The sequence below is a fragment of the Amblyomma maculatum genome, chromosome 4, assembly GCF_055883805.1.
Source record: "Amblyomma maculatum isolate TAMU_Amacu chromosome 4, ASM5588380v1, whole genome shotgun sequence".
Lineage (NCBI taxonomy): Eukaryota > Metazoa > Arthropoda > Arachnida > Ixodida > Ixodidae > Amblyomma > Amblyomma maculatum.
Genome location: NC_139347.1, coordinates 35206165 through 35228522, shown reverse-complemented (window position 1 = coordinate 35228522; position 22358 = coordinate 35206165). Strand labels below are relative to the sequence as shown.

Below are 22358 nucleotides of genomic sequence, written 5' to 3'. Positions count from 1 at the left end.
TTTTTTAATCTATTGCGGTCGAAGATAAGCAACTAGATCGTCACTGTTGTTTTTCTCTCTCGCGTTTCAAATTTTGTGGTGGGCAGAACCAGGTTTCGTGTCGCACAGCTTTCAGGTCGCGTACTTTAAATACTGCAGCCGGCCACATGTACCATAAGGGGGTCGTTATGGCTCACTCTCCGCCTCCCCTTGGATGAGTTGAACATGCGTTCAGAAAATGTGAACCATCAACTTAAAAAGTACGCAAACTTCTGAGCGCACCTCGGTGTAACTGCATATTGAGAATATGAAGAGTGATTTTGAATATCTAGTGCTGCTGCACCTAATGTGATAAGAAGAAATTTTGTGTAACGCTATCTACTGATAGTTGTTATTGCTGTGGGTTTCAAGCATTCAATGTGACCATTTTCACCTCCATCGTCATATCCAACAGTGCTATACTGACTGCAAGACAATAGTTTTCCACATAGCAGGGTCCCTGACTGGAACACAATTCATCTGCCTTCTGCATCACACTTCCCTGTAGTTTTTTACTCAGTATCAAGAGGTTTACTATAGTGATATCGGAGTCCAGCCCCACTGCATCACCCCCCCCCCCCCCCCCCCATCGGACACAAATCGTGTCCTTTTCATAATATAATATCAAAGTTTCTCGGTAGTTTCCAAGCTCATGCCCAAAACTTGGAAACCTCTTCACATACACACTCTTACTCATGCCGCAGCTGAACTACTGTTATGCATTCGCACCAGCCAGATAAGGTTCTGTAGGCATATGCAAACGCTGGTTGCCTAGTGATCGTAAGTGCCTCGCATTGCAGAGTGCTCAACTCAACTCAACTCTTCTATCCCAACTCCGAAGCGTTCTGTACGGCCTCCTAATGCAGAACTTCTCGTTAACAGAATAATTCCTGAATTCGCATTTCAAGGGCCCCCCCACGGTGGCTACAGCGCAAGATTACAGCTGCAACAGGGAAAAAGAAAAAAAAAAAAGAATTCCCGCAGCAGGGTCGTGGTCCCTTCGCTTCTGTGTGTACCAGCGGTGTTAGCTCCAGCGGTTCCACCACGTGCGCGTCATTTGTTACCCGCGGCTCTTTTGCCGTCGTCTCAGTAATCCGCGGACACGGAGCCCTTCGCGGTTCATTTAACAACGGAACCGCCGCTGCAGCGGTCCAGCCCAACCGCATCGCGGCTCACCGCTTCTCGTGTGCGTGGCCGCATCATATATGCGCGCCGCTGGCAGTGCGGCGGCCTTCTTTGTTGGTATGGAAACGGCCCCACCACCTCGTCACGGCCTGCCTCGTCAGCGGCCATTTCTGGGACCCGATTTTCTTGGGCGCAATTCGCGCCACGCAACGAGCCACTGTGGCGGCGCGCGCTCCGTAAAAGGTCTTTGTTTTCCTGCTTGCCATTTTCCGCTGGAGATCCTTAAGAGGCGTCCAGTGCGGGTCCCTTGTACGCGAGAGTATGCGTATGCATGGATTGAGTTATTGCCGCAAATGGGGTATTGCAAGAAGGTCGTTCAATGACCGTAGTGTTGCGTGCAACGGTGGCACCTTCGAGGCGCGGTAGAATGGCGTATGAAAGGATCGCTGTTTGGTTTATGTATACGCAGCCTTTCATAATATTGAGTTCTTGCGTGAATTTTCTTCCTTTTTTTTTTTTTTTTTTTTTTTGTGCAATGTCGTACACGCTTGTTTTTAAAGAATAGGTAACTTAAGTATAGGTACAGTTATGGATAAATGTTAGCGGCACGCGGATTCGTTGGAGACATTTCTTTTTTTGTGCTGTCGCACTGGTCGGTCAGCTGACTTTTCTTTTCTTTTCTTCTCTTCCATAGGACTGACTACGTGTCTTTTTGTAGTTCAGTGTAGTTATTGGCCTTTATTGCTGGATCGCGTGGCATTAATTTTTCTCAATGAACTCATGTCATGAAAACTACTTCGTCCATGACTGTACCTGCCTCACCTTCAGCGAAATAAGCAGAAAATACAAGCGATGGGTAGAGAAGTATAATTTTTGTAGCGTGGCGATTTCTGTTAGCAAGACCTTCATACGCTCACGTCTCGACGTTTGAAGGACAAAGTAAACAGAAAAAAAAAAAAAAACTCCTAGTCATACTGGCTCGTAAATTCGCGATAGTGACTTGCTGTCCTAAACGGACTTTTTTGTGCTAGCACAAGAAACACACACAAAAAAAAAAAAACACTAAGGCACAAAAAATAACACTCCACAAATGTATCAATTGCGGTCTTTTTTTTTTTTCTTTTCTTTTTTCTTTTTTTTTTGACGACGACGACGATGTTCCCTCTCACGTATCGAAGTATAGTGTGATCGGCAAGCGTGTACTGCGGGACTAGTGCTTATAAGCGAGCCTGTTCCAAGACAATGATTGCAGGCTTATGAGATGTTTCAGGTCCATCTTTGCGCGTTCTCCAGAAAGCCGACAAAATGGGAATACTCGGAGGTTTTGTACAGGTAGGAAAATATTTATTACAAAAGGGCTCTACAACTATTCCAAAGGGTCTATCATTCTACGATACGTTCCGCATCCGACGCTGTCGCATTTGGCAAAGCACATCTTTCCCTCGGCCTCGAGCGAATGCTGGCCGCTCGAATCGCAGAAACGTGACGCACGTTCCGTGAGGGAGTTTAAACTCGTCACCGATCACAGTCTGTTACGGATTGTATCGCAAACAAAAGCAATAATATACAGAAAAGGAGAACGCTTAAAAACGCTTTAAATACGGTCATAGTCAGATTTGCGTTGGGCTTGATGTTACTTTTTCTTACTTAGGTGATTTTTCGTTTTCTCCAGTAATCATTATGGCAACCTTTTCACTGCTTGTTTAGTCTGACATACGGGGTATTGAAACCAAAGCCTTCCTTCACCTTTTAGTTATACAATTTTTATCGACGGGTCATGAAGCGACGTCAATACGGATTCAATGCAGTACTATTAATAACCGCTTGTATTTACACATTTTCCTAGCTATACACATGCTTTGAAGATCAATGCTGCAGTGGAGCGTCCTTTTTTTTTTTTTTTTCACAGTTCTATTTCTAATTATTCAGAATAGAAACACAAGTATCAATAAATACCGACGCGAAATGAAGCCTATGGCTAAGGCTGGAAGAATGTTTCCGTAAAATTGCGTCACTGGAAACTTTGCTTAATATGCGAAATAATCTTTTCGTCAGTAGGCAAGGCAGCGTCTCGTATCCGTGTCCTATCAAAATGCGATAAGACTTAAATATACAGTAAGAGTTATTTAATAGCAAGAAAGGAGTGAAATGAACTCGATGATGATAGCTAGTTTTCATTTGTATGAGAAATGGGTTGTTAAGATCAAGCTTCAAGAGACGCCTAAAGAAAATAAGCGTTAGGGATTGCTGTAACTGTTAGTTCAGGAGAACCCGGACCCCAAAGCACCTGTCAGATCAATCACGTGCGTTTCATAGAAGCTTGACTCGCTTAAGCTCGCATGAAACGTTCGTGAAGACGAAGAAAGCAACTATATAGACGTGGCACAATAGAAACTAAAAGAAGAAGTAAACGGCACCCTCCACAAATCTTGAACTACAATGGGGCCTTCGATGCATTTCAACTCATAACACACACAAGTACCCGTTCTCAGTTAAGGAGAAAAAAAAAAAAAAAACGTTGGAGAAAGTGTTTGCTCACTTGTTCACTTTAAAAGTAGCTCAAATTACGTTCAAGTAAACCGGTTTGGTAAGCATGTGGGATCACACTACAAGCGAGTGTGATCACACATACTTCAGTGAGCAAAAAAAAAAAAAAAAAGAAAGAAAGAAAGAAAGAAAGAAAAAGATTTCTGAAGCCAACACGTGCTTTTGCTAATGCTGGATTTCGTTTTACGAACGCTCGGTCGTTATAACGTCTTCAACGTTGAATTAAGTAAACACCTTTTTAGCTTCCATTTAATATTAGGTTGGTAACCCTTAGGACTACTAAAACTGAGTTTCACAAATAGGTTGTGGCGCAGTGCCTTCGTAAAGGTCCTAATATGATGCATAATTCCATATGAACGTTGCTAAAACAAATAAGCTATATTCGAGGACACTGGGTACTTGCGGACTGTTCTGTGCAGTATTGCACTATCTCTTTATGCCTAAATCTGTTCTCGTGTCCGTCGCTGTCTTGGCTAAACTGGAAGGCCTTTTCTACTCGACATCGCAAGTGACTGCCCGCTGCCTTGTGACGTATTCCTTACCGTAATGTTAAACTCAATAAATCTTTCTTTCAAACGCTAGCAACCAGTAGAATTATTGCCGTATAGAAAGGGCGCAGGTCAGGAAGGGAAAAAAACAAACAAACAAGAAGAACGAACAGAACAGCAACAATGTGGCCAGGGGTAGGCGTTGGTCGCTTCAGGTCGGCGTGTTATTCCGCTGACACGAGGGCCTCGTCGGGTGGCCGCTTCACCGTTGTAATGGCGGCTCTCACACTGGGCAGTGGACAATCACGAAGGCGAGTCACTTGGCATCTTCTCGGGCTGTATCCGCCAGTGGAAAACCGGGTGGGAGCGTATATCCGAGGGCGGCGCGGCACGTACACAAACACTTCACGGGCGGCCCCCAAGGCCATCGAGCAAAAAACTGCACCACCACACACAGATCACTACTTCTTGAACGAGTATCCGCCGTGAACGGGGTCCTCCTGCCAGTAGCGCAGATCGATGCCTGGTATATCCTCGCAACGGAACCTTGGGTTGCTGGAAGGAACGAAGGGGAGGAAAAAATAAAGAAATGGTTGGTAGGGGTGGTTGCCTAACTCAATCATCTCCCGTTTGCGGTCTAGACCTACTAGCTCCTTATTTTCGGGTAAGCATATCCGGAGGGCTATTTAAATTGCCGTTCCACTCCGTGCTCTGACTATTGCATAGCTTATGAGGCTTGGGAAGAAACAGTGCAAATAATATGGCAAGCTGCCCTGGCCCTTCTTTGCCTGTCGTTTCGCGCCAAAGCAGTGATCGGCCGGTTGTACAAGCATTATTAATTGGTGCTCCAAGTCTGTACTGAAACACGAGACAGATAAAAACCTTGGCTATATTTCGTGGTAATTGTTCCAGATGTTCGGAGGTATATGCTTTCAAATTATACGAGGTATTTGTGACCATTTACCTCGAATACGAACATTTGCTTGCATTTGACGGAGCCACTGGTTTCACACTACGACGCCCTGTTAACTGACAGCCGAGCGGTATAACAGCATTCAATATAATGTTGCAATCATATCTCGACGGGCGAAAACGCACAATCATCATCATCATCATCATCATCATCATCATCATCATCATCATCATCATCATCATCATCATCAGCGTGATTATACCCACTGCAGGGCGAAGGCCTCTCCCATATTTCTTCACTTAACCCGGTGGGAAAACGCACAATATGGAAAGCTATTTGAAGATCGCTGATGCTATTCATATTTGACGGGCTACAAGCCTTACAAGCGATGTGCGAAAAATAAAGGACCTCCCACCTCCACTTCTCTTTCTCAATTTTGGCACCTATACTTAACGGCTGTTCATTCTTTTCGAGCGTTTGCATGAATAGTGTAGAAGTCAAATTAAAAAAAAAAAAAAAATGGGAGGGAGGGCAAGCTTTGCACTTACTAGATAGGATGAGGCAACCTCATCACCCATAGTTGAATCGTTGGCATGTCGTCCGCGTTCTCGCAAATAATCTTGGACTGCGTGGCCTTGCGGATCTCGTGAAGTTGTTCTGCAAGAGAGAAGAGGAGATCATCCACATGAAAATCGTTTTTATCAACCAAATCGCGCTTATTAATTGGTATAAACATTTGAGTACACCACGCATTTGCGTTCATACGCGTAATAACGAAAAACAAAATGAAATGAATGAAGGCTCTTCACAGGGTTACCGGCACATGCCGATTTCCCAACACTGATGCAGTACGAAGCGTTAACCTAAGCATAAAAAATATGAAAATCAAATGTCAATGCGAGAACGTGAATCCTAAGGCAGGACTAGAGTACTTTCGTTAACAGGTCCCAAAATGACCCAGTTCGGAAGTCTAGTCTCACTGCAAACTAATCATTTTCTTTTGACTTCCTTGTCATCACTCTGCTGAAAGTGTTCATTTGCCTGCCAAAGTTGTTCATGGCACTGGCATTACACCCTCTCATTGGAGGATTTTCGGTAAGGTAATGAAAACCAACGCTTCGTGCAGCGTGCGTCGCGCTGTTCAGTGCGTAGCTGCAAGCTCTTGCAACTGCGGTCGTCATGAACCACGCAATGGAACTGGATCTGCCAAAGCATCCGGCAAAGAAAGGCTACATAGTTATATATTGACCTTTTTCGTATTGCCTGCAAATTAGCTGATGTATTAGACTATAGCTGAGAGTAAGGCTGAATTCTTTCTAACGCCAGGAAAGTGCATGCCTCGGTCGAAAACTATAACGCCTAAGACGAGAGCCTGCTTAGGTTTTCTACCTGCATGAAACTATTTATAAGGTTGCTTCAGCGAAAGGAGTGAATAATAGAATTACAAACGCTTTGTATTGTTTTTCTTTTCCGGTTTTCTTTTGCAAGTTACTGCTTTCTCCAATATATGTCTCATGTTTTCCCTGTTGAATATTGCCAGAGGCCTGGCTACACTACATAAGCGTTGACCAACCTACTAGATGGCACGATTTCGCGTAAGAGTACATGCCACGTTTTGGAGAGCTTAAGTGCATACTTCGTGTCATGTGCTTTAGTGTTAGTGAGTGTGCGTCCATAGTGGACAGTTGTCCTCTTGAAGCGGTAGGTTAGGCAGACACTTTGCTTTTTCGTCAATAGAAGGGCACAGAACAGACCGGTAACGTATCCTTACCTAGCGTAAAAGATGATGGAAGGCCTGGGTTTTCAAACCAGAAGCGATCGCCTCTCCGTAGGTTTGAGAACTGCCTCGCGATGATGCACGCGAAGGTGGGACCAATCATGGCTCCCGGCATTACCTTCTCGGAGATGCCACCGCTCCACAGGTCCACGTCGTCCGGATGCCTGCGGACGAAGCGAGAGATTCATTAGAACTGAGCCATAACTCACTCGGTCTTGTGGTCAGGAACAGCCTGTTTAGAAATTCCTCAGTTCTTTTCGTATGTGTCCAAGACATTCAATTGAAGCTGCAATGCTGCTACTGCATCTGGCCATAGTACTCGGTAAATCTTCATCTCCACGCCCCCTAAATTGTGTAAAGTAGAGGCATTTTGGTAGAAGCGCCACCACATACAACAGTCCGATTCTGCTGTGAAGTGGCACCCGAACTAAAACAAAAATAAAAAAAAAGACCACACTGCACTACTTCGTGACACTAACAGAGCGTGTTTCTCTAATTGGGTAACTGTAGCTGTGTTTACAGTCCTCCTAGAAGAAAAGAAAAAGGCACATATAAAAGTAGAAGCCGTCCAGGCTTAACGGTCACACAGTGCAGCTACAAACCGTGGCTGTATTGTTGCTGAGTGCGAATATAAATGCCCAGATACATCATACCGCTGCTTAGAGAGCATTATGTTTCTATAGCATGACATAGTTCGTTCGCTCATGACTTATGACGCACTCATGAGCGAGTGTGGTACTGGAAACTTACGGCCGTGGTTTTGTTGGTGCTCCAGCTGTGTGACTATATGTTGTGTATAGGGCGCATAATTTGCGACATAATAATTTCTTAGTTTTTCGCAAAAGCATAGGGATGAGCTTGAGCTCGAGTTCCATGTTTTCGAATTTTCGGTTTTGCTACTCAGTACTTGCATCACAGTCATGCACAATATCTGAGAATCACAGGAGTGATGAGGGTGAGCAGGAGGGTGGGCAGACCACCCGGGAAGGAAGTTAATTAAGCAAGTTGAGCGAGTCAAAAACTATTTCTTGAAATTAAATATGAACTATATTGCTGAAATTTATCAGCTTCAGAAGTGTAGCTCTTAAGAAGCTTAACTGCGCAGAAGGGGGTGTTTCTATATTCTGCGAGGGAAAAATACCCTGACCTCTTGTCATATTTACTCCAGCTTTCTATAGGGGAGAAAGAAATGTGTTTACCAGGTGTTTAACTAATCGCGCAAGGAACAAAAGATAACGTGGCCGTTTAGTAAGCACACTGTCACCTTTTCAAGGCCTTACAAATTTTATAACTACGGAAATCAGCTATAAAAACTTTGAAGGAGTGCATCAGGTGCCACAAACACATCGCAAAATATTCTTCGGTCACACAGAGCGATCGGTTTGCCTGCTATTTTTCTTTGCACCATTGACAGGCACGTAAAACTCTTCTTGAATATGACATTGTTAGCAGAAAAAATGGGAAGTTATTACTTACATAAAAGCGCGAAATTTCATTTCACGAGGTACTGCTCAGACCTCATGTTCAACATGAAACCGACGTTAACTAGCAGGATTTCTGATTACAAGAGGGATCTAATGTGTATAACGTATTTCGCTCACGAAAACTCACCTTGCTGAAAAGGAAACACATATGCGAGATTGATGTCATGAATGGGGGTTGAAACATTTGTTAGTTGCGATTAAACGCCTTTCTTTCTTCTTACATCGGACGTTAGTTTAGCTCACTGCTCTAAATGTCGACTCCAATATGAACATGAGTGACAGACAATATTTGCTGATATCACGTTTCATTGGAGTCAGAGTAACGGGCGCTTGATGTAACAGTAGCATAATACCCCGTTAACATAATTATATATATATATATATATATATATATATAATATGGTAGATTCCACATTGGAGCGCTGCTTTTTCTACCAAGGTAATGCGTAACAAGAAGCGTATTTGCCACGGATGTGATGGTTTGGGCGGTACTCTTTTATACGCGAAAAAACAAAAATGGTAGTAGAGATGGCATCGAAGGACAACTGTGGCTGTAAATGGTGGCATGTGGTATTTATGTTTGTCGTTGTTGTTGTGTGTGTGTGTGTGTGCGTGCGTGTGTGTTTCCAGCAGTGAAAATGTGCTATTGTGGTCATTTCTTTTCATTGGCGAAAATAATTCAATCAAAAGCTGGATCCTTGAATAGCTACTCTAAATTCTTTAGCTGTCCAATATATATATATATATATATATATATATATATATATATATATATATATATATATATATATATATATATATATATATATAATATGGTAGATTCCACATTGGAGCGCTGCTTTTTCTACCAAGGTAATGCGTAACAAGAAGCAATATATATATATATATATATATATATATATATATATAATAATAATATGGTAGATTCCACATTGGAGCGCTGCTTTTTCTACCAAGGTAATGCGTAACAAGAAGCGTATTTGCCACGGATGTGATGGTTTGGGCGGTACTCTTTTATACGCGAAAAAACAAAAATGGTAGTAGAGATGGCATCGAAGGACAACTGTGGCTGTAAATGGTGGCATGTGGTATTTATGTTTGTCGTTGTTGTTGTGTGTGTGTGTGTGTGTGCGTGCGTGTGTGTTTCCAGCAGTGAAAATGTGCTATTGTGGTCATTTCTTTTCATTGGCGAAAATAATTCAATCAAAAGCTGGATCCTTGAATAGCTACTCTAAATTCTTTAGCTGTCCAGCATGATCAGCGCACGGATTTACTCCCCCAAATATCGATTAATGCAGAACATAAATAGGCAGCACCCTCCAAGGCTTTCTCAGATTAAAACACCACTTTACAGCTGGTCTCAGGCCGGACTAAATGGTAAATCATGCAGTATGACTGTCAAAATGAATAGTTTATTAAAACTAAAGTCTTTAATGTCTCATCTTTGTCAGCAGGAGCTGTCGGCAGAGGCTGTCACACTTTTGAAGGAGACTCCACCGGAAATCGAACCTTCATCCCTTGGATCCCCGGCCGAGCGCTTTGCCAACTGGTCCACGCCCCGGACCGTGAAACTCTCCATAATTTCTCTTGTCTACCGTGAGGATAGGGGGATTCCGCGAGTGACAGATACTGCACCTTTAATTTTCTGTAAACGAATTATAGAACACTGGTGAACTTTTTTGCGCTCAATCGAATGCTGGTTGTGTTCGAAAAGGGGTGCGTGATGTACCGTCACGACAAGTCATGACGTCACCAGGCGATTCATGCGTCCGATCCAGGCGTCCGTGCGGCCGCTTCCTTGAACGCCGCACCACACAGCAAACAGAAGCAGACCCAGATGTCTAGGAGGCGTTAGTACAGCAGGCAGCAACGGTGTTCGAAATTGATTTACAGGGATAGAAAAGGCGCAGTATCTGTCACTATTCTCCGCGGACACATGTACCACGCCGTAAAGGAAGGGAGGAAGATGGGGAGTAAAAAAAATTACGGAGGACTTTAGCGACTAAAGTAGTGAAAGGCGAAAGCCTGAGGTCTCTTCTTGTCTAGCGTTCCTGCCATCTGCAATCCCACATTTGAACGCGCGCCAAGGAACGCCACGTGACAGGAGCGCAGTCGTACCATCCAAACGCACACTTGTCGGAGAAAGTGTGACAGATACTGCGCCTTTCCTCCAGAAATCTCATCTTCTTTAGCGTTCCTTTCATCTGCAATCCCACATTTAAACGCGCGCCAAGGAACGCCACGTGACAGCCGCCGCATAATTTGGTGGCAGGCTAGCCCCCGTTGCAAGCGGCGTTGACCTACCAGTTCCAGCACCGGTGGGCCAGGAACAGCCACCTTTCACAGACCGCGCGTTCAAGTGTGGCACTGTAGATGTCAGGGACGCATCCCGCCTCGGCCAATCAGAATGCCTCAAAAGCCGGACACACTTTGTCCACGACAGCATGAGCCATCTGATTATTGATTTATTTATAGGAAGGGAAAGGCGCGGTAACTGTCTCACTTGTTTTCTGTGGACACCGCAACCGCGTCGTAATGGAAGGGATGAAGGTGGGAGTGAAAGTGGAAAGAGGGAAAGAGGAGCCGTAGTGGAGGGCTACGGATTAATTTCGACCACCTGGGGATCTTTAACGTGCGCTGACATCGCACAGCACACGGACGCCTCTTCGTTTCGCCTCCATCGAAACGCAGCCGCCGAGGTCGGGTTCGAACCCGGGTACTCCGGCACAGTAGTCTGGCGTCTTTCGCCTTAAAAGAGAGGGAGAGAGGTGCCGTACTGGAGGACTATGATACACCGCGCTATAATGGCTTTCGCCTCATCGCACTTTAGTGGCCCAAAGTGCCTTCTAGAATTTTTTCTCCAGTGTGAACAAAAGTAATTGACCTTTCTCTGACCATTCTTTTTCCCTCAGTTCTAGAAATGTTACGTCTCATTTTTACAGGTGTCGGCAACTAATCTGAAATGTCGCCTTAATGGTTCATTCAGTGATGTTATGCGTGCATACAAACTAATTTTAAAAGAGCCAATACTATTTTTACGCTGCTTTGTCCTGAGGTTGAAATATCACATAGAGTAAACGGAAATAACTATTTTCCTTATGAATTCACCGTCGGAGCATCGATAGCTTGAAAATGGGCGCTAATGCCCAGCTCTCACTCATATAGTGAAATCATCTACATGTCACTTTAATGCAACCTTTCGTACATTTGCTCTAGCTACAAATATTTTGCAATAATCCGCTCTTGTTTCAGCTCATTTTACTTCTTTTTAAAAGTCTTTTCTGCGGTGAAACGACCTCTCGTACTTTCTTCCTACAGTGCCAGTCGTACGGGATGTGTACACACTAATGCCTACTCTTAAAACCAATACTTTCAGTTCCATACCTCATTGAGTGCAAATTATACACACTGCCATTTTGAAAATGCCGACACTCCTGTCCCCCATCTAGCGAAATGGTGAATAGACTAGAACTTTCACAAAGGTTCTCTTCGAGCACGGTTATTGCGCAGCATAGAAGTATCAGAAACAAGCGAAATTCCTTTTGAAATGATAATTTTCCCCTCGCATATGACAATGTGTAGAGACGACTAACCTAAAATTTACAATAAGCGGTGAACGGACTTCATAGTGAATTAGGGAGCCTACATGACCGGTTTTTTAAGCTCCCTAGTGAATGGACCTGCAGCGCCCTCTGTGAATGCGAAGGCAAACGTGACCCCGATCTGCCGGTCGGAACTTTGTCGAGACGCAACTGTAGATGGCGCAGACAAAAAACGCGCGCTCGAGCGGCGCGCTCAAAAGGCACCTGTAGCGTGATCTAGCCTCTATAGCGCTGATGTAGGCTCCCTAGCGCTCTCTAGGTAGCCTACATCACCGTGTTGTCGCCTACATATTGCGTGCGCGTTCGTAACGAAGACGGCAGATTTATTGTCGGCACACTAGGTTTTAAGTGCAGTAAGACTAGTGTAGAAATTCGAGAGGCTGTGGGAGGACCAGGTATGTAAATCAGAAGAAAAAGTGCTAATAATTTTGAAAAGCGATGGAGGTAAGCGAAATGGAAGCAATCAGCGGAAATCTTTTAGTATTGATATATGTCTCTAAGTCTAGTACTGTTCCAGCAGAAAGCAGGAATAGAGCAGATTGTCTGCTATATATATATAGTTTGAAGGAGCCAGCAGTCTACGAGTCCAAGGCAAACATTGGGGACATTGTTTTTATGCTTTGTGATGATTTTAGGGATAAAGGATATTAAATGGAAAGCGGGAAAAAAAAAAAACACAACGCAATACATATATTAGCGTTGTCTACATAGTGCTAAATATCACATCATAAAGGGACATGTTTTAAAGATTATCTGGGAAGCGATTTATTTTTGTGGCTTATTTAGTGTGAAGAGGTTGAAATATTCCGAAAGACGCTAATGAAAAGAGCCCTAGACGATGTTTTTTGAAATTATGCAAATCATGGAAATAATAAAGCATTGTCTTATTTCCTGCAAGGTCCTATAGATATGTTTTGAGGCTTAAAAATACCCTAGATGGGTTAGCGTTCCAGGAAGTAGAATCAAGAAAAACGAGATTAGGAGTATGGAAGACAACGAAATATCTTTAAGCTAGCAAAAAAGGAATACTATACCTACCCATTTCACTTATTAAAGCATACCCCATCCCCCAAGATAATAAAATATCAATTCTAATCGTACAAAGCTATCTAAACTTTTTTTTATTTTTAAGGTATGTTCAGCACGGGACTTCGTTAACTGTTTTCATGGCAGGTCTTTTGCTCATGACCTCCACTGCATTCGTGACTGGTCCTATGGCTATCTCCATATTTCTTGATTTGGAGAAAATTTATGTAGAACGTCTCACCAATTATTTTGTTTTCTGAAGCATTAACGGTACTAAAGTAATACATATCATAGGTAAAAAAAGCGACCAGACAACAATATTGGTGTCTAGTTTGGGTTATGAGGTTTAACGCCCTCAAGCGACTCGGGCCATGAGATATGCCGTAGTGGAGGGCTCCGGAAATTTTGACTACCAGGGGTATTTAAAGTGCACTGAAGCAGCACAGCACACGGGTGCCTTGATTTTCGCACCCATTGAAAAGCAGCCGCCGGGGCTGGGATTCGATCCCGCACCGTTGGGAACAGCAGTCGAGCGCCCTAACCATTGCACCACCACAGCTTTATTTTTTTTTTCTGCATTGCCAACTTCAAAACATTCCTTTACACATACAGAATATTACATGACAAACACACAACGTGGACGAAAAACCACGCCAGAACGGGATGCCTGATCCATTAAAATTCGCGCATGTGTAGCAGCGCTTCCATTCTCGAAAGCCACTCAGGTACTTGGTCTTGTGTCTTGAAAACATCAATTACGCTAGCAACGAATTCTCGATAATACTGCCGTATTTTCCTCGCACCAATGTCTGCATCCTGAAAGCCATTCTGATCGCCAGATACTGCGCAGGCCCAATAGCATAATCATGTCCAGCGGTAGCCCATCATAGTCTTCAGTTGGTAAAAATTTAATTCCGAATGCATCCGCGGTTAGGTCTTTTTAATCGTTCGTTGTAGAATGTCCACAGCGAGACTACTGGTGTCGAAAAATTTTCCCATTATTTTAACATCTAAGCTCAAGTACGATTGCAATGACACGGCACAGTGAAACGAAACGGTTATATGGTGTCGTGCCGGGCCATGTTCGCGTGTCAAAGTGGTTCCCGAAAAATGTTAATTAGATTGCAGAAGGTTTATAGGCGCAAAACAAAATATTCGGTAGGCACCTCAAACGCGCCTTGAGAAGAAACACCTGTCGCAGAAAGGAAAAGCCTTTCATTGCGGTACGCCACTGTCAGCTCTGCTATCTCTGTCGCACTAAGCGCACTGCTCGTCCGCCAGTGTTCTTACGCCGCCGTCAAAACGAACGCGCAACGCGAGACCAACAGGGCTCAATACAAAGAACACACGCATCGAGTGGAGTTTTCGAGTTCCGGTCCACCGCTGTGCGTAGGGAACATTGATCCAGCGTTCATCGCTCTCCATCTAGGCATCCCCCATCAGCACGTGCATGCACACGGGCCATTGCGGCAGGGCTGGTTTGATTACGCCGTAAACCATCGAGCATAACAAATGACGTCGCGTCACAATTGCTGAAGCGGAGCAATGGAGCGAGATGACCGGGCAGCACCGGCTATAGTGAGCTAGAGTTATTAGCTCACTACAGCGCCGGCAAAAACTTTCGAGAGCATAGCAGGGGAACTTGATTTGGAAGCCCTTTATTGACTAGCAAGGCTGAAGGGGGTAACGCGGAGTAAGCAGAATCTACAGTATTTGCACAGGTCGTCACTCATCTCACATTGCTCTGACCATACTTGACAAATATCGTCTGTGCGTTAGAGTCATTTGCTAGAAGGGAACGGTAGTTCAGGCGGTAAAGTTGATCTTTGAGCGTAATAGAAAAATCAGGGCAATCACAGAGATGAGATATGCCGCCGCGTGTTAGAGTCGTGCAGTGGGGCAACGTAATCATTTGCTCTGTGTACTGACGCCAGCGGACCATAATACAAGGCGTGTAAGCAGCATGGGCGAGTAGCTTATTCAAGAAGACTTCCTGACATCGGGTGTGCTAGGTTTTACGCGTAATAGGTGGGTCCGGTGTGGCCACCAGCATGCGATACTGACTGAGACTGCGGAGTCTGGTCCGTGTATAGTGCATGAGGGAAAGAGAAGGGGTGTGTTGCCCGTCTAATGACGAGTAAGGATGAAGCAAAGGCGGTGGGGAAGTAAATGTGAACGTCCCACCTGCCAAGGCAGCCGCGGCGTGTGCGGCCGCATTGCCCCCTGATACGTCTGTGTTACCATGTCTGGGACCCACTGAATGACGACAGTTCTGGTCGCGAGTTGGTGGTGTTTAAGGAGGCGCTGTATGGCAGTAGCGGGTGCATCTTGTGAATCCGGAGTAGCGATTTCATTGTAGGCTTCATATGAATTAGTAGGAACGCGTATTGAATCAGTTCCCCCCGACAAGGCTCCCCAGATCGTGAGGAGTTCCGCATGACGAGGGGTACCTCCAGGTAGGTGGCAGGCATAACCGCTTAAGAGGGAAGGGTTGTCATCGCATACACAGGCCATAGAAGCAAATTCGTTAGGGATTTCAGCGTCAGTGTATATGTCAATCGTATCAGGGATTTGCTCTTGTGGGTGATGCGCTGCGAAGTGCTCCCGGGAAATGACAAAATAACTGGGGAGGTGGGCGATGAAGGCGTGTGACCACTTGCATCTCCCAAGAGGGGAGATATGCATATAGGGCCGGTGTGTTGCCGTGGCGCTCTTGATCTCAGGCCAGCAGAGGGCGGGCGCCCTTGGAGGATGTTTTCTAGCCGTATTCGATGACGCATTTGTGACTCGGAAACGATAGTAGTGAGCGGTGGAAGAGCAGCCAAACGCTAAAATTCAGCCATAGGAGTGCGCTTAGGTAAAACGGTAATAATGGGTAGTGTTGTCCGATGAAGGTGTTCTTCTTCGCCTCTTCAGTCTTCGACAGTTGGAGTACGCGTGTGCCATAGAGGATTCTTCCGACCGCTGCTGTTCGGACAAGCGTACGGCAGCCATGTTGCCGCACACCGCCGTACCGGTTGGACAGACGACGACTAGTATGGAGTAGTGCTGGCCAAAGGTGCTGTAGCTGATGGACCCATTTTGAGGGGCTGTTGCAGCTCGCGATGTACAGGCCAAGGATGCGGATTTGCCCATTTGAGGAGGGGATGGTGTTGCCTCCGATGTGAAGATGGATCTGCATACGGGTGCTGGTTTCCGAACGGTGATGCTAGACTGCCGAGCGAAATAGACAGAGCATAGCCGCCGAGATGGGGCCTATGGATGAGTTCAGTCAACGGCAACGAACAGAAGAGTATCTGAAGGCACATCGTGTGACTTCGAGTGCCCGAAAGCGCTTTTGCGACCCGGACATTTGAAGCAGACTTTAGATAATAATTGGTTCGCAGGAAGGGAAAGGCGCGGTATCTGTCACACTTGTTTCAGTGGACGCCTGAACTGCGCTGTACGGGAAGGGAGGAGGGTTGGAGAGAAAGTGGATAGAGAGAAAGCTAGGCTGTAGTGGAGGGCTACGAAGACCTGGGGATCTTTAACGTCGCTGACATTGGCTGATCCAAGCCCTGATGGGGCTGGGTCGCTTGCTGCGGGGGCTAGCCTGCCACAGAAGTTTTATCTGTTGTAGGCCGTCATTGCACCCGCCACCGCTTCTGTGGTGGACGACGGCTGTTGTGGCACGCGTCTTTCTCTCCCTCTTCTTTTTCTTTCTGCTCTATTTTCTCTACTGTCCGCACGAGGCAGCAGAGGTGGCTCAGCTACAGAGCCAGTAGCAGACCTGTGCATTTTTTTTTTGTCTTCCTACAGCCACAACGACAACAACACTGACATCGCACAGCACACGGACGCGTCTTCGTTTCGCCTCCATCGAAACGCAACCACCGGCGGTCGGGATCGAACGTGGGTACTCCGGCTCAGCAGTCGGGCGTCTTACCACTGCACCACCGCGGCGGGGCCAACAGACGTTGAAAACAAATCATTTTGGACACTAGTGTGTGCGAGAGACTGTGGCACCAAATGGACTTGACATCGGTGAGTAATCCAGAGTATGAGACTGCGTTTGGAACTGTATTGGAGACCTCTCGCTACGTATATCCTGGCATAGCTGAGCTAAGCCACTGCCATTTATTGCCGACATGTATTGCTGACATTTTAAGCTGGAAGCCTTAGGCTCATACTCGTGCTGTCCGTCCGTACAAAGTAATTCGACCACCTGATATTCTTTATTATGCACTGACATCGCGCAGCACAGACGCCACTCGGTTTTGCCTCCATCAAAACGCAGCCCCCGCCGGTTGGTTTCGAAATTGGGTACCCGGTACAGTAGTCGGGCATCTTAACCACTGTTGTTGTTGTGGCTGCAGGAATATAGTAGAGAAAATGCACGGGCCTGCTACTGGCTCTGTAGCTGAGCCACATCCGCTGCCTCGTGCGGACAGAAGAGAGAAAGTAGAGAAGAAATAAAAAGAAGAGGGAGATAAAGACGCACGCCGCAACAGCCGTCGTCCGCCACCTAAGCGGTGGCGGCTGCAATGACGGCCTACAACAGATGAAAATTCGGTGGCAGGCTAGCCCCCGTCGCAAGCGCGTTGACCCACCAGTCCCAGCCCCGCAGTGTGACGGGCGACGTATCCGCGCCTTGTGAGAGGGAAGCGCGATCTGCGATGGAATTTCCCGGCGCCGCAAGGGGTGCTGCAGCGCTCTGGTGTGCATGGGGAACCAGCCGCTGCCGCGCGATCGAGCGCAGCAGCGCGGGCGGGCGAGGTCTGGGACGCGTGGACTGCGCTTGTTTGCACGTGGACCGCGAACGATTCGAAGCTGGGAGTCACACATGTACCACAGTGATCCTTTTGAGGTGCGAAGTGGGTGATTTTGTGCTGATCCTGTGTTATGTAGTAGATAACGCTGTGCGCACTCGTGGCGCAAGAGCGCGAACATGTTTTGTACCCGGCCGCAGTAGAGATAACAGAGCGCGCAAAGCCGAAACCCCCTTTTCAGACCACCTAAAGATGCAGCTTAACGCGAACTGGGGTTGCGAAATATCGAACGTGCTGACAAGGAGCTGACGACTAATTGTGTCTCGTTTGCGAACGCATCGCATGCTAAAGTCAGGACAACTTTTTCGGTAGAGAATACGCGGGACAAATCTTCACCCAAGACCTGCGCAGTTTCTTGTAACTATCATGTGCCCTAGTTTCTATAACCTTGCCCGTCCACAGAAACAGAAGAATATTCAAGCCCAACTTAATTGTTACACTATGCCTTTGCTGATCAACAGCTGAAAATAATATGTTTATACGCTGGACATATTTATATTTGAGGACATGCTGGAAGTATTGTGATGCTGGCTCTCTTATTCAGCTGTGCCTCAGTTCAGGCCACAATAATGTGGGTAAAGCAGTGATAGCCAGCTTATCTTTTACATGGCAGGCAGGATGTGAGACAGACAAGTTTAGCAGCACAATTTCTTGCCAGAATTGTGATTCTGGCCTCAAAGTCACCCGAGCAGCAGCTGAATGCAATTAAGCTCCCCGTGCACGCAACAATTTGATAGAGGAGGCTTATTTTACAGCCAGGAACAAAAGTTTGAGGGATGCTGGCTCGTGGAATTTGCGTGTGCGTGTGCGTGTGCGCGCGCGCGCGTGTGTGTGTGTGTGTGTGTGTGTGTGTGTGTGTGTGTGTGTGTGTGTGTGTGCGTGCGTGTGCGTGTGCGTGTGTGTGTGTGTGTGTGTGTGTGTGTGTGTGTGTGTGTGTGTGTGTGTGTGTGTGTGTGTGTGTGTGTGTGTGTGTGTGTGTGTGTGTGTGTGTGTGTGTGTGTGTGTGTGTGTGTGTGTGTGTGTGTGTGTGTGTGTGTGTGTGTGTGTGTGTGTGTGTGTGTGTGTGTGTGTGTGTGTGTGTGTGTGTGTGTGTGTGTGTGTGTGTGTGTGTGTGTGTGTGTGTGTGTGTGTGTGTGTGTGTGTGTGTGTGTGTGTGTGTGTGTGTGTGTGTGTGTGTGTGTGTGTGTGTGTGTGTGTGTGTGTGTGTGTGTGTGTGTGTGTGTGTGTGTGTGTGTGTGTGTGTGTGTGTGTGTGTGTGTGTGTGTGTGTGTGTGTGTGTGTGTGTGTGTGTGTGTGTGTGTGTGTGTGTGTGTGTGTGTGTGTGTGTGTGTGTGTGTGTGTGTGTGTGTGTGTGTGTGTGTGTGTGTGTGTGTGTGTGTGTGTGTGTGTGTGTGTGTGTGTGTGTGTGTGTGTGTGTGTGTGTGTGTGTGTGTGTGTGTGTGTGTGTGTGTGTGTGTGTGTGTGTGTGTGTGTGTGTGTGTGTGTGTGTGTGTGTGTGTGTGTGTGTGTGTGTGTGTGTGTGTGTGTGTGTGTGTGTGTGTGTGTGTGTGTGTGTGTGTGTGTGTGTGTGTGTGTGTGTGTGTGTGTGTGTGTGTGTGTGTGTGTGTGTGTGTGTGTGTGTGTGTGTGTGTGTGTGTGTGTGTGTGTGTGTGTGTGTGTGTGTGTGTGTGTGTGTGTGTGTGTGTGTGTGTGTGTGTGTGTGTGTGTGTGTGTGTGTGTGTGTGTGTGTGTGTGTGTGTGTGTGTGTGTGTGTGTGTGTGTGTGTGTGTGTGTGTGTGTGTGTGTGTGTGTGTGTGTGTGTGTGTGTGTGTGTGTGTGTGTGTGTGTGTGTGTGTGTGTGTGTGTGTGGTCGGGCAATTATGGAGAACGAAATGTGTAGAATCACGAGGGGATATGCACGCCCCATTCAGAGGGGAAAAAATATTATAAGACAAACTAGCGAGGAAACAAAGAAATAAATGTTTCCCACAAATCCCCGTCCCGCAAACTTTTGTTTCTGGCTGTACCATAGAACTATGCTGGCCGGCGTTATTAAGGCAGTAGGGGACGCATTCACATTTTTTGTTAATGCTTTTAGTGCACATGATTTCGCGCAGTTTTTCAGCAGTCTAACAAACTCCATCAAGTGGGATGCACGATCTTCATGGTAAAGAGGTTACTGTAAAATGTTTCCAGTTTGTGGTGCTAACTATGGATTCATTTTTTTAACTCTTTGAATAAAGGGCAAGGCTCTTCAAAATGAGCGCCAGAAACATTTGAAGTTAAACAGAGTGAATTCGAAGCAGAGCCAGTAATTCGTTGTTCGCTCGGTCTGACGTCTGCATTTGTATATTGTACTAATAAAAGAAACGTCATTTATGCTCTTGTGGACATTTTGTGCAAATGATTTCTTTGCCTTGTAATAAAGTGTTTCCTTTGGTCTTGTGGACTTGTCCAGCAAAAGCAGTGATGGAAAATATTTAGTGCATGATATGAGATGCGCCAGAAAATCCACAAGTGCACCTATTATTTATGAGCTACAGCTTCCAAGTAACGTAGCCATAAAAGGCATGTTGCTGGCGCATGCAGACCGACGAACAGACAGTGCTCTGTTCGTCGTCCTGTCTGTTTATGTTTGTCTACTTGTTAGCGGTTCGTAGTGCACTGAGAACTAATTTGCTAGTACGTCTTTTTTTTTTTCTGTGGCCACTCACTATATTTGCCGCGGCTGCAGACGAACTCCAAAGCTCCCATTCAGAGTTCCGAATTGTCCGTGTTCGCTGTCCATGTTCACTTTCGCTATCAAGCTTTTAGTGGAAACCAAACGCGTACAGAGTAATATTCTGATATGCGTTCTATTAAAGCCTGCTTTTCCTAAATTGCGTCGCTAAGCTCCATTTGCGCGTACTGATGGAAGAAACAATATCTTTTCATCTCCGATCTGCATACATTTCGTCATGTTGGCATCGCGCATCAGAATAAAAATTCAAACGCGACGCAAAATTCACGCGACACGCGCTTGCCTGGTGCCCTATGCCGTCCACTCCAATCGCCGCTACGGCTGCACACCAGTTGCAAGTAGCGCCATCTATAGGTTTCATCGCTCCCCTGTGCGCCTCGCCGGCTCCCGTCCGTCACACTGCCCCCTTCTAGGGCCAGGAGCAGCCACCCTTCACCTCCTCTCCTCCTCTTAACCACTGCACCACTGCGGCGGGGTGCATTGTGGGCCCCGCCGGGGTGGTGCAGTGGTAAGACGCCCGACTACTGTGCCGGAGTTCCCGGGTTCGAACCCGACCTCGGCGGCTGCGTTTCGATGGAGGCGAAACGAAGATGCGTCCGTGTGCTGTGCGATGTCAGCGCACGTTAAAGATCGCCAGGTGGTCGAAATTACTCCGTAGTCCTCCACTACGGCTCCTCCTTCTCTCTTTCCACTTTCACTCCATACCTTCCTCCCCTCCATAACGGCGCGGTTGAGGTGTCCACAGAAACCAAGTGAGACAGTTATCGCCCGTTTCCCTTCCTATGAATCAATCAGGTGCATTGCGGGAGAGGCTGCTTTGTTTATTGTATACAGTACTTTTTTAAAAACTTCACCTCATTCATCTGAGCACAGTTATCACATTTTGTGTTAACATATTTGCGTGCTCTAATGAAGGCAATGTTTCAGAAGGAGATAGTTTCAGCAAGGGAAACATTTTGGAATAAAATGCAATGATTGCAGTATCATTTCTAAATCCAAGTGCGTTTACCGGAGTATAATTGCCGGAATATATGAGTAAGAATTTGAGAACATCTGTACTTCATTCTAGCCCATTCGTTCCCGGGGTTAAGGCGCTGCTCGGCAAGGTTCCGTCGCTGCGGTCTGACACCCGTCCGCCGCCGTCATGGCACGCACGACTGGTTCCTCGGTAGATACTGAGGCGAAAGCCTCAATAATAATATCAATATCTACAAGATGTGTTGTCTGCCATGAGATAGAGAGTTAAAAAAATATAAAGAGCACTGCAGAATCTGCATTACAGTTGTGCGAAAGCACGAATGCTGCTGTTGGTTGCTTCTGGTTGCTTCTTATTGCTTAATTCACTTAGCTTGCCCATTTTAGTCTTTGGTACTTTCAAATTGCGCGCCAATCCCTTCCCATGCCCTTTTTTGGCTCTAATTCCGGTTGCCTGACTTCACATTCTCTACGTCACATTCACTTCGTGTTTACCCATTTTAGTCTGCTACTTTCAAATTGCGCTGTTGTTGTGGTGGCTGTAGGAAGAAGGGAAAGAAAATGCACGGTTAGCACGGGCCTGCTACTGGCTCTGTTGATGATGATGAGGCTCAGGGCCAAACCATTTGAAATGGGTCGGCACCAAAACTGGTGCGCAGGCCTGAGCCACCTCCACTGCCTGATTGATTTATTGATTGATTTATATGAAGGGAAAGGCGCGGTAACTAACTCACTTGTTTTCTGTGGACACCTTAACCGCGCCGTAAGGGAAGGGAGGAAGGTGGCAGTGAAAGTGGAAAGAGAGAAAGAAGAGCCGTAGTGGAGGGCTACGGAGTAATTTCGACCGCCTGGGGATCTTTAACGTGCGCTGACATC

At 46.2% G+C, this 22358-nt stretch overlaps 1 protein-coding gene across 1 annotated transcript in view; it reads right to left on the bottom strand.

Moving 5' to 3' along the window:
* Window positions 1–3866: 3866 nt before the first annotated feature.
* The window catches only part of LOC146190681 (salivary peroxidase/catechol oxidase-like), a 57704-nt gene continuing 39212 nt past the window's right edge, over window positions 3867–22358 (bottom strand). Inside the window, exons 13-15 of the mRNA XM_084600227.1 lie at window positions 6863–7032; window positions 5640–5748; window positions 3867–4733 (exon numbers count right to left, since the gene is read on the bottom strand). Coding sequence (XP_084456353.1) covers window positions 4640–4733; window positions 5640–5748; window positions 6863–7032 — 373 coding nt within the window. The 3' untranslated portion in view covers window positions 3867–4639. The remainder of the gene's footprint in view (window positions 4734–5639; window positions 5749–6862; window positions 7033–22358) is intronic.